Below are 11,816 nucleotides of genomic sequence, written 5' to 3' on the forward strand. Positions count from 1 at the left end.
ACACTTAGCTTTCAACAAAATTAATGTTTAAAAGCAAAATGTATGACTACATATATTCAAGAGTTGGTCATTTTCTGTGTATTTATTTCTGTAATGCTGGAAATACAAAAAAAGATGATTGAAAATTCTGACTGTAGTGATGCCATTCTCATGTCAGTATGCAAAATCATCAGAGGATTTGCAGTCTCAGGGTAAAAGTTATGGTGTGGAGTACCTGCCCCCATGCATGCGGAAGGATGTCACATATGCTGAGAGGAGACTTGAGTGACAAACCCAGCAATTTAGGTTTTGGTCATAGGAGACAAAGAAGAGAATGCTGCTTGGATGCTCAGTATTATTTTCTACTGGGAACAGTCCTTTACATGGGTCTGTGTTTTGCTAGGTGATGGTAAGATGATGGTATACTGACAGAATTGCCACTTCAATCAAAATATTGACACAGCAGCCAAGCACAGCACCTGTCACAGTGGCATAATGAGATATTGGCCTTGATTTTTAGATGTTTTCAGAATTAACTCACCCTTCCCATTTAAAAATCTCGAAATCTTGTCAACTGTTGCATATTTGTGTAACGTTATTTTATCATAATAGCCACTTTTTTTTTTTTTTTTTTTTTCTCTAGCTGATGGATCACTTGAAGGCTGGTATTGAAGACATATGTGGACATTGGAGTCATTACCAGCTGAGAGATAAGTAAGCATATCTTACTCAGACTGTTACAATATAATAGCCTATCATCTATAATGTAAAGTAAAAAAGGTAAATAGAATAAGAAATCCATCTTACGCCCCATGAGGCTAAAATAGCATGAAAATATTTGAGATGTGCAATATCTCTTTTTAAAGGTGAACTCCTGAGTAACTGCTATCTCTTGGGAGTGCAGTGCCTATATGCTGTCTGCTAAATTGCTTCTGCACAAACAGGGAGAAAATGAACCCTTCTTGAAGAAAAACACAGTAGATAAACTCATGCTGCAGGCATCAGCCTGCGTATGCGGCTTTGGCATAAATCTTTGATCCGCAGCAGTGCTTCTTTAGGATTTAGATTGGATTTAGAATAGGGAGTGGTGTTTCACTGCCTCTCTCTTTAAGCCTCTTTGGCAAATATTATCCCTTGTAGGTGAGTACAGATTCAGTAATAAGTACCCATTTGTTCTTACAGGTCTTTGTACTCAGTCATGTTTACACATATAACATATAACATATATAACACTGAAGGATATAGTGGAATATAAGTAGCTATTAGCACAAGTAGATAGTTTCAAGCTAGTCTTTACTCAGAAACCACGAAACCTGTGTTAGTTCTTCTATGAGCAAGGTGATTTTTTGAAGCTTTGTGTATCCAGGCATTGCTCCGAAGAGACCAACCCAACATTCTGAGTGCAATGGTCGTGCTGGCCAACACCTCAGCATGTGAATAAAGGTGTAGAGACATACTCATCCTCCTTTTTCTCAGAAGCCATGGGCTAAATGTTATCATCTGGGCTGTGCTTAGACTTCTGTGTGTGAGTTCTCTGGCTTACATTTCAGCACTGGAATCCAGTAATCCAGATCGGTGTCTGCTGGGACATGTGAAAGCTCCCATTACAATTGGGTTTTTCCCTATGGGAGTGCGAAGAAGAAGGCTGGTTTACATACAGTTCTTGTCCCATCAGGGTATGAGGATGCAGATAGGTCACATACCTGGACCTGGATGCTAAAATGCCTGTTTGGTTCTCAAATTAGAGATAGCTTTAGGCCATCCCCTGAGGCCACATCAATGCCTGTGCAGCCAATAGGCTGAACAAATCACTCCTGAAGAAGTAATTCCATTGAAATAACTGCATTTCCACATTCCAGCGAGAAAAAAATATAATTTCCTCTAGAATCCACATCTATGCAACTATGATAATTTTGTCTTTTTTTTTTTTTGTAAATTTAATGTTTCAGTTGAGAAGCAGATTCAAACAGCACATTGTATGTGAAAACATTTAATGTAAGATAAATGTATTTGCTATATTTTTCTCTGTAGCTTTAAAGATGTCTAGCATATGCGTATCAGAATTAATTACCTAAGAGATGACACTCCAAGTAGCTCTCTGGTACACAGAAAAACATAAAGAGCTCCATTCCCAGTGGAGTTTTTATATACGTCTCTTTATTATTAGAGTATAAAGACCAGATTTTAAGAAAAGAAAACACGTGCAAAATCTATTGCTATTTCTTAACACTGTGGAATGCATTACCTTGCTGTGGTAATCTGTTCCTTTGAAAGAAAGCTGTAAGAGAATCTGCTACTGTGCTGATAAGCATCTGCCTGAAAGGACATACCTGTTCCAAACCACACACATGCATTCACATTTAAATTATGCCATACATTAGATATATTTTACAATCTACAGCATGCATGCACAAAGCACTTTGTGGTCCATTCAATTCCTCTGACATTCAAAATACAAAGAAATATATTTTCTCCACTCTAATTGTCAGTATTCAAAATTATCAGCAGCATAATGGGTGCAAAATACTGTAACTACAGGGGCATTTGGAGCATTATTGTTGGCTGGCTGAATAGGCCAGGATTACTGTAAGAGCAGCTGCTGCTGTTATACTCTATTAGAATACAACATTTGTACGAAAGCATGGAAACTGGCCACATTCTTTTCTTATAAATGTGGCAGGGTTATGTGCAAACACATTCCCAGCCCTTTTTGCTTTTTGCTTTGATTGCAGCTTTATTCTTTCATTTGTCCAGTGGGTTTCACAATCTGTCTGGACCAGTAAACCACGCCAAATGTCGCCCTAAAGGTCTCTGTTCACTTGTCCTTCAGGAGTCCACAGGTGCCTCCAATTTGGATTCAGTTTCTAGTGCTGATTTATATATGTGCACATTTGAATGAACATCAGCTTATTTCCACAGAAATAATAATAATAAAACAAAATACTTTTCCTACCCTTTATTTTGGCATCTCTTTTACAGATTTAAGAAGTTTGATAATAAGTATCTGAAGAAAATCTTAATTCGGGAACACCAACCCAAATCCAGCATTGTGTCATTGTACAAAAAGATGGAGATAAAACTGGCTATCGAGATGGCTGAGAATGCCATGAAAATTTCAGAATCATCCACAGCTTCTTTACAGTGAGTATGGGTTTCTTTATCCTTTGCAGAGTAAGGACAGGAGGGAAGGAGAGAAAAATGAGGAACCACCCAAGCAATTTTATGACTTTAACAGAGAACTAAGATAAGAAAAGACAGTAGTGAGGAGTTGTTTTGGGCCAGCACTTTGGCACTCATCATATTTGCACATTGATTCTTTGTTCATAGAGTGAAAATTAAGGATAATGATCCCTTTTTTTTTTTTTTTTCCTTTCTTTTTTTCCCTATATTTTTCTTCAGTGATGGGCAGTTTGGAAGAGACATCATGAGTCAGGTGTGGAAGGGTGTTGCCCATCACTGCCAGCTGCTGAGAGAAGTGGAGGATACAGGAAAGGTCTTGATTCCAATATTTCAAGCAAAAGAGAACAGATTTCCTTCTAGCATTTGCAGTTTTTGTTACTTCAGATTGCAGTCCCTCAAATTTTCTTTTATTTTGGTATTCCTGTACCCAGCATTAGCCAGAACACGGTTGCAGAAAAGACAAGAAAATGGAAAAAAAGGACAGGAGGGGATACAGAGAACACTTTCTGAACCTTAGTCTGGATTTTCAATAGGGAAAATAAAGAATTTACATCATTAAGGTTTCCTAGTTTTCTCAGTATGCTAAAAGAATGCTAGTTCTCCCAAGGAGTATGTCCTCTCATTTTGCAGCAGCCTCTGGCATGGCCTGGCATATCTTCTTTACTTAATGCTCCTCTCACCTCTCCCCAAAAAGTTCAAGTAACGACTGGAATTTAAACTAAAATCTCTCTTGAAACTGACACAATCGTGTCAAGATTCATCTACTTTCTTGAAACTGAAGTCAGCTTACACTGTAAGACCTAGCCCTTTTCTTTCTGAGTCATTCTTTGCCAAATGGATCATATTAAAAGAGATTGTGTGTCTGTCAGGCTCCTTTCTGTCTGCTATATTCCCTTAACTGCTCTGAGTCTAGAGTAAATGTGCAAGGTTGGTAGACTGTCTATGGCAAACAAACCATTTTCCTTTCTTTTCTTGACAGAAAGAGAAAATAAGACAAATTGCCTCAGATTAGTTCAGAAATTCTCTCCTGAGATAAGCATTTAGGTTGAAAAATATTCTACAATAAACAGCTGGTATGATAGAGTAAGATTTGCCAGCTCTGCTTTAGCTGCAATTGAATTTTACTGTGCATCAATCTGTGATGTACAGTTTTTCCTACTGAGATAGCCTTTTTGAAAACAAAATGTTACCTTTAAAAAAGGTGTAGCTTTCCCATAGCTTTGAAACTTTCTGGTCCTTGGGGGCTACGAGAGTGTTTCAGGAAAATGCAAGTTTTCCCAACTCTGTTCTTCACAAAGTGTCTGGTGGTGAACTCCAGAGGAGACAGGATACTGAGCTAATTGGATCTGTGGTCTGAGCCAATGCAGCAGTTCTTGTACCTCCATTCTCCTGAGTAATTAAGTAAACTTGCCTAATACTAAAATGTTTCTGAATGAAAGCATGTGTAAATCCTTTGATTAAATACTGTGTCTGTCTTTAGTTGGGATACAAAATCTGGCCATGAGCCAGTAGCAACTGGAAGCCAAATTCCACCCTATACCATATAAAGCAGTATTTGTAGTGCCGTGGTAGTGAGAAAAATGATCAGCACTTCTGATCACTTCTGTCATGTTAGAGACACAAGGGGAAATACTCTATAACAATCAAGGCAGATTTCCAATGCTGTGGATTAGCTCTGTGCTCAGATATTGAATTAATGTGGGTGGGAGTCCTGTAGGTGGGGTTAGTATATAGTATATAATATGCACTAAGCATTTTCATTGCTGAATTGGAGAAATGAAAATAGAACATTATGTTATGATGGCTTGGAGAATATCAGTCTTAGAAGTAAGGGTTTTAAAGACAAAAATGTAGCCAAACAAATACAATTAAAACTGTGTTTATATGGTTGCATATTGGGAAAATACACCTTATAAATACCCATTAGAGAGATATTTCACCTCTGATATTTTATTTATTTAATTCACTTCAAGAGATAGGCTATAATATATAATGTATAGCCTTCAAATGACTTAGGACTGGTCACTTTTTCTGTACTGGTATGTGGACAAGTATGCAGCTAGAAAGGTAAAGAGGTGATCTGATGTCTTCTGCTGGAGTTCTGCTCATTATTTCCTCCTGTTTGTTCCCATCTTCAAGGTGCAAAGGCCTAGTGGAAAAACTGGGTGAAATGAGGATCAGAAAGGTTATTCCCTGTGACATTAACATCATTTGTATCAGCTATGGTTATTCAATTTGCTGTACAAAAATGATCCAAGGCTGTGTTTTAGAGAGCACTACAGGTTAACAGGTTGATTGCCATTAGTCCCCAGGAGCTGTGCTTATGTTTTCTTTCACAGTTGTGCCCTAGCTTCTCAGTCCCTGTCTTGACCAAAGAGACTGCAACTAGGGGCTGCTGAGAGACTGGTTGCCTTGCTGTGGAAAGTAGCATACATGGGCTGTCCTACAGCCTGGGGTATACCAGACTCAATATGGGAGAAAATTTTTTTGAAGGGATTTCTTGAAGCCAAGAAAAGATCTATGGACAAATTCCGAAAAAGCGTACTTTTCTCTCCCTCTGTCTTTTTAGATTATGGTACAAAATGTGGTAATCTTGTTAGACTAGCTGTGATTGCAGAATTCAAGCATTTTTTCAGATGATTACAGCATATTCTTAATTAGGTTTCAATCTACCTTCCTTTGCTGTTCAAATTTATTATAGAGCGAGTAAAAATCAGGTACAGAAAACTCTGGCAATAGTGTACATTGATAACAATTCATTCTTTACTTGTACAATTTGCTGACAGAACTCAAAGGACATCACTTAGTTGAGAATAAAGACTTATGATAAAAGTTTAAATAAGAGAAAAGAAAATGGAGAAAGGAAAAAAACAGAAACAAAGAGATGAACTCGACTGATTCATCCTGGATAATGACTTTTTTCTTTTCCTTTCTTTTCTTGGGAATTGAACCAAACACTATCTCTTGCACAGATTGACTGATTTAGCAAATCCAGTTAAGGTTTCACAGCAGCCCTCGTCTATTGTTTTGCTAGTGAAAAGGCCAGGCAGTTACAAATGAGTATGCACTTCTTGTCCCAGTTTGCTAAAAATGCAAAGATTACTATCTTTTAGGTAGTTCTTTCATTTTAAATAGAGAAATGGGCACAACACCAAGGAAACCCTACATATTCTCCTAGCCACAGCGCAGATCTCTCACACTTTTTAGTTGAGATGTGCTTTATTTCTTAAGGATGTGCTGAATAGGAGTTAAAGCCAGCAGAACAGCAAGGCCTGGACTATGAGGCCCTAATGAAGAACAGATTCAAACAGAGGAGGAAACTGGAATGCCTTCCTGTTGGTTGCTCAGTCCAAGATATGGGGAGTTTCTGCTGTCAGCTCTGTGAAGGCTTTGGGCCATCTCTGACAACCCTTGTGTACTGATAAAGCTCAGGGATGGAGTCAAGCCTGTTGTAATTCATTCAGCTTTGAATGATTCTGTGGCAACACTGCTCACTGAAAGGCTCTTCACAGTCTTCTTTCTTAATGCTGGAAGCAGATCATGCTCCATTCAATGACAAGAGCATTTAATCAGCTTAATATTGTATTTAAACTTTTTTATTTACAGGCGCTGTAGAAACCGGCGTGATCACAGGCTGTCCCCTGCAGAGGTGGAGTCCATGAGGGATGTCCTGGCCCATAACCTGTACCAAGTGCGACAAAGGGTGCGTGAGCAACCTGCTATCATGCAGTATTTGCTGACTGAAGTCTTTTGTTTGCCCTCCCCACCTCATGGCAAGGGCGATGGTAGTGGTGGGACCAGCAGCAGCTGTGTGGGGAAGGCAAGGAGTCGTTAGCTGGGTGGAGAAATGGAAAGCGGGGTTTTCCACCAGCTTTTCACTCTGACAGCAGTGGGAAAAGCCAAGAATATCCAGGAGTGAGCTGTAGAGGTCAGGCTTCCCTCACTGTACCTGCAGCTCAGAAACAGCCTTTCAGGCTGACCTTCCAACCCTGTCTTTACAGGCACCCATAGCCTGTAGCCTGCTCCTGCTGAAGTCCACCAGTCCCTACAGCCATGTGGGCCACCTGCCTCACACTGTAGTTCAGCCAGTGTATTTGTAGCAACAGACACAGGCATGTTTTATCAAGACAAAAAGGCGTAGTACAGCCCCTCAGGGACCCAGCATGCTGCCCAGGCCTGGGAAGTCGGGCAGGTGCCTTGAGTGTCAGGGCAGTGGATTGTGGCAGATGGGGCTGGCAGCTGCTGAGGAACCCTGGGGTAGCAGGGCTTTTTTGGGGACAACAGGATGGCAGGTTGCCACAGCCGTGAAACTGCAGTGTGGAGGTGGTAAACATCACGTAACTCAAAGTCAGCTGGGAGGCAGGCTGCTGCATCCTCCCTCTGCGTGGGAGTTAAAGTTTCCCCTCACCAAAGGAGGAAAAAAAAAAAAATTCCACATCCTCTGGAGTTTTGTCTGACAGGTTTTTGGTTGTTCCCCCGCTCCCCACACACACAGTAATACCTTAGTGAGGATTTGTTGTACAGAAATTTGTACAGATTATGATGCAGCCCGAGACATCCTATCTACTTAATTCAATCTTGAACCCAGAATATGAAACTGTACAACTGAGTGATCTCATGCAGCAATGAGTTGGAGAGGATATATTACAGTAACCTTGAAATTATGCAGATAAACTAAGCTAACCTACATAACACACATTAGCTAGAAAATGCTAGGTCCTGCTCATTTAAATACGTCACTATTAATATGATACTCACTCTCAATTTTGTTTGATTTGCCACGGCCAATTATCCTTATAATATTAATTTCTTATCTTGCCAGTAACAATTTGCATATATGGCTGCCTTCATTTAGATAGCTGAAATGAACTCTCTCTCTTCAAAATCAATTACAATAATGACCATTAGTGCCAGTCACTTCCTATGTGGCATTGGAAACTGTGTGCTTTGGAAATGAAAGATTGGAAGTAAAGTAAGACTGTTTCTAATACTTCACTTTAAACTTTGAAGGCATGGGGACACTTTGCCCTGCCAGAACAATTTCAGAAGGAACCACCCAAGTGAGATTTAGACTAGATTCTGTACTTAAGTTTCTCTTAAGCTCCTTCTGTTAAACTTTTTTTTCTTTTAAGGCAGAGAATTATTTTCTTCTCCTCTGTTTCACAAGATGTTAGCAATAACTTAAGAAGCTTATCCTAAAAAAAGTTCAGTGTTAGGGTAATACTGAGGTATAATATTAAGGGATTAAGTTCCAAATATGGAAAGCAAACTGAGCCGTGCATTGCTTTCAGGACATACACTCTTAGCATTATCTTTACCTCTAAACATATCTACAGCTTGCTTTGGCTCAGTAATATTAGTACCAAAGTTCAGAGATGGGTTAACAAGCTATCTGTGAGACCTGCTTCAGATCTGTTACTCCCCAGTTCCACGACCAGAAGAGGGCTGAGAAAGGGAGGCCAATCTCAGAGGTGTTGACAGGCTTGTGCAGGTAGATATGTTTTATGGTGCACTTTGAGCTGTTGTGAGTCTACCGAAAGGACACTGAAATGACAGAATCATTAAGGTTGGAAAAAACCCACTAAGATCACCTCATCAACCACCAACCTACCCCCACCATGCCCACCAAGCTATGTTCTACAGTGCCACATCCACATCCACAAGACTTCCAGGGACAATGACTCCACCAGCTCCCTGGGCAGCCTGTGCCACTGCCTCACTGCACTTTGTGAGAAGGAATTTTTCCTGATATTCAACCTGAAATTCAGCCTTGGTGAGCAGGAGAAAGGTGAGTGTGAGGCTGCCTTTTTGCACAAGGTACAGAAGAGACTCTTATCAAATTGGTGTGCCCTTGGCCATGCTATCCATTGGTCTGCGCAGCTTTGCCTTATTAACATCGAAAGTGCAAAGGGAACTAACAGGGTGTGCTTTCTGTTACAGGCACCATCATACAACCGCCACAACCTGCCTTCCAATACCAGTGAGAAACAGGCCCAGGAAATCCTCATCCGTCGGCAGCACAGCCTGAGGCAGAGTTGCAGGAAGGGGAACAGCTTACCTTGGGGTAGACCGGTAACTGTTATGCAAACTTCTATTCCTGTAATCAAAACACAGAAAAATGCCTCTGCTTCTCTGTAAACAGGGAAAGAGACACCCATCTGTATATGATGTTTTGCAACGATTAAAATGGATACTCTCTTCAACATGGTCATGCAGCACCTTAGAAGAAAGACCTTTGCTTAGCATGCGGACAGAAGCATTTCTTACGCCCTACCTCTCTATACCTTGATCAGAAATCACCTACTGTGTCTGTAAGAAGCAATGTAACTTGCATTGTTTTTGCACGTACAAAATAAGAGTAAGATTTTTCTGACCAAATGTAGGCATTGGTTAGCATAGACATTTACAGCTGAGATAATAGCAGTTAAGAAAGAAAAATAAGTTCTTGCTGGACAAAGTCCCATTTAATTCTTAGTTGTTACCTGAAATGGGATAGGTGAGCCTTAGAAGAGCATATTTCCTATCCTTTGACTAAGCACTGATATTCATTGGAGGAGAAGTTGAGTTAAACTCATTTTTCTCTGTACACAGGTTAATGCCACAAGCATGCGCTACCTCTCCTTGCCGCAGGACCACAGTGGCCAGCCCACTAGGCGGAAAGCCAGGCATGTTACTTTCACAGGTAATGGAAATGTTTTGTGCTGTATTTGCTCTAGCAGTGAGATAATTGGCCAGTTGTTTGATGGATTTAACAGCACTCAGTGAATACTCGCAAGGAACTCACTGGTCTCTTTAAATGAGCTACACCCTTCCCTCCTATCTTTTTATCTGCACTGTTTATATGGTTATGACTGTTGCAGTTTCTGTCTTGTTCCAGCACCGCCTACTTGTCTCTAATTTCCTCTTGCACAAATACTCCTGTGATCCCTGCAATTTAACATGTGCATGATGACTTCCGTGTAAGCCCAAGAAAGGAAACTTTCCTGCAGCCCCATAGACAAAACTGTAAGCAGAATTGTTAGGAGGTGCTTATGTCACTAGCCTGATAGGGTTGAGGATGGCACACTTCCATGCCCATATCTTTATGTCCCAGGACGGGGAGGCTAAAAAGGAGTTCCCAGTAGCACACACACATACCATAATTCAGCATACACACACACACGGCCAGCCACCCCAAGTAGCACAGCACTCACACAATCACACAGCACCAACAGCCTCTTCCTGTTTCCTTCTCTGGTTGAACAAGATGAAAGGCTGGTAGTGGAAAACTTCATAGACATGCACACATGTGCACACACAGTCCCCCAACACAAACATGCACAGTAGATCCCTCTATAACTGGAACTGGACACTCAGTCTTGCCCCTAACTGGCTCCTGTGTCCCCTAATCTTCCCTTGCTTTGCACTCGGGGATACATGCATACAAACTAGTCTCACTGGTACCTTGTCCAGCCTGTGGCCCAACCAGTAGCCAGCCACAGACCCCATGCTCTCTCTAATCACTAATCTGAACCTCCTGGTCCACCCAATAGCGAACTCACAGACCTGATCTCTTCAGTGTCTGCTATGGTTGCTCCAACACTTACTTCCTAAGCCTCTTATCTTACTGCCTTGATGATAGCTAGCAATTTTGCACTGACGTGCATCTACACAATATGTATGAACCTCAGTCTGTCTGACTGCTGTACTCAGACCTTCATACACACACGCATACTGTACAGGGAGCTGCTCTCTCAGGAAAACAGAAGTAGAGTTTAACAAGAATACAGGTCAGACAGTCTGGATCAGGCATATGGCATATGGTATGGCTGCACATACATACCGATCAGCCTATGTTTACTTGCAACCATCTCCTTTGTATCCCATTTTTCTTCTATTTTTTTTCTGCACTTATTCCTCCTCAAACCACCCTGGTGCTTTCCATTATTCACTTATGGTTCCTTCCCTAAACATCCTACTGTAAGAATTTGTGATCCCGAAATGCTCTCCTTCCATGGTACCCCAGCAATTACCTGGTATCTTCTTCCCTTTCTCCCAGCTTGCTCTCTGTGAACATTTCTGTAGTAATTATTGGACAAACTAACCAGCTAGAGATAATACTTTGTGAGGTGGTCAGGGGTGGAGCAACACTGAAGTGCCCAATGAAACACAGCAGTAGTGTCAGAGAAAACATGGAATTTAGGATACTTGAGTAGTCCTTGTGTAGTGTCTCTGACTCCTTTCTGAGCTTTCATTGTGATGCTGAAATATAATCAACTACCTCTGAAAATCACTCTTCATTTCTGACCAAATTAACTGGAAGTGATGAAAACCATGTTTTTAATCATCATCTTTATATCAAAAATTGGATGACAAAGATATTCCATGCAGGTGCAAAATTATTTTCTTCCTTTTCTTTCTGTTGTGCTCTGAAATAAATTAAATCAGAAGAGATTTCTGTAGGTAAACCATCCCCCTGATGCTAGGCACCTACACATGTGGTGGAGGCAGAACAGAAACCCATTTATTTAGAAGTGAAGATCAAAGTTATTCTAGGGGGGCTTTCATTTTTATTTTTTATTTTTCCTTGAAGAACAAATTCTTTCCTGTTTGGTTTGTTGGGATATCATGGTGGAGGATATGTGTTTTTTTGTGTCTTTCTAAAAAACTGAAATTAT

General features: G+C 40.6%; 1 protein-coding gene and 1 long non-coding RNA gene across 3 annotated transcripts in view; one reads left to right on the top strand and one right to left on the bottom strand.

Moving 5' to 3' along the window:
* Positions 1-11,816, top strand: part of SLC9A4 (solute carrier family 9 member A4) — a 34,581-nt gene that overhangs the window by 18,263 nt on the left and 4,502 nt on the right. For both annotated transcript variants that reach the window (NM_001397855.1, XM_046940981.1), the window contains 5 exon segments: positions 623-693; positions 2,959-3,120; positions 6,766-6,862; positions 9,100-9,231; positions 9,751-9,841. In NM_001397855.1, the coding sequence (NP_001384784.1) occupies positions 623-693; positions 2,959-3,120; positions 6,766-6,862; positions 9,100-9,231; positions 9,751-9,841 (553 nt within the window).
* Positions 4,167-11,252, bottom strand: LOC121109155. Its single transcript, XR_006934373.1, has 3 exons — positions 11,172-11,252; positions 9,218-9,256; positions 4,167-6,841 (listed from the first exon to the last, which is right to left on the bottom strand). It is a non-coding gene; the product is annotated as an uncharacterized LOC121109155 (long non-coding RNA).

The sequence above is a fragment of the Gallus gallus genome, chromosome 1, assembly GCF_016699485.2.
Source record: "Gallus gallus isolate bGalGal1 chromosome 1, bGalGal1.mat.broiler.GRCg7b, whole genome shotgun sequence".
NCBI classification, from domain to species: Eukaryota; Metazoa; Chordata; class Aves; order Galliformes; family Phasianidae; genus Gallus; species Gallus gallus.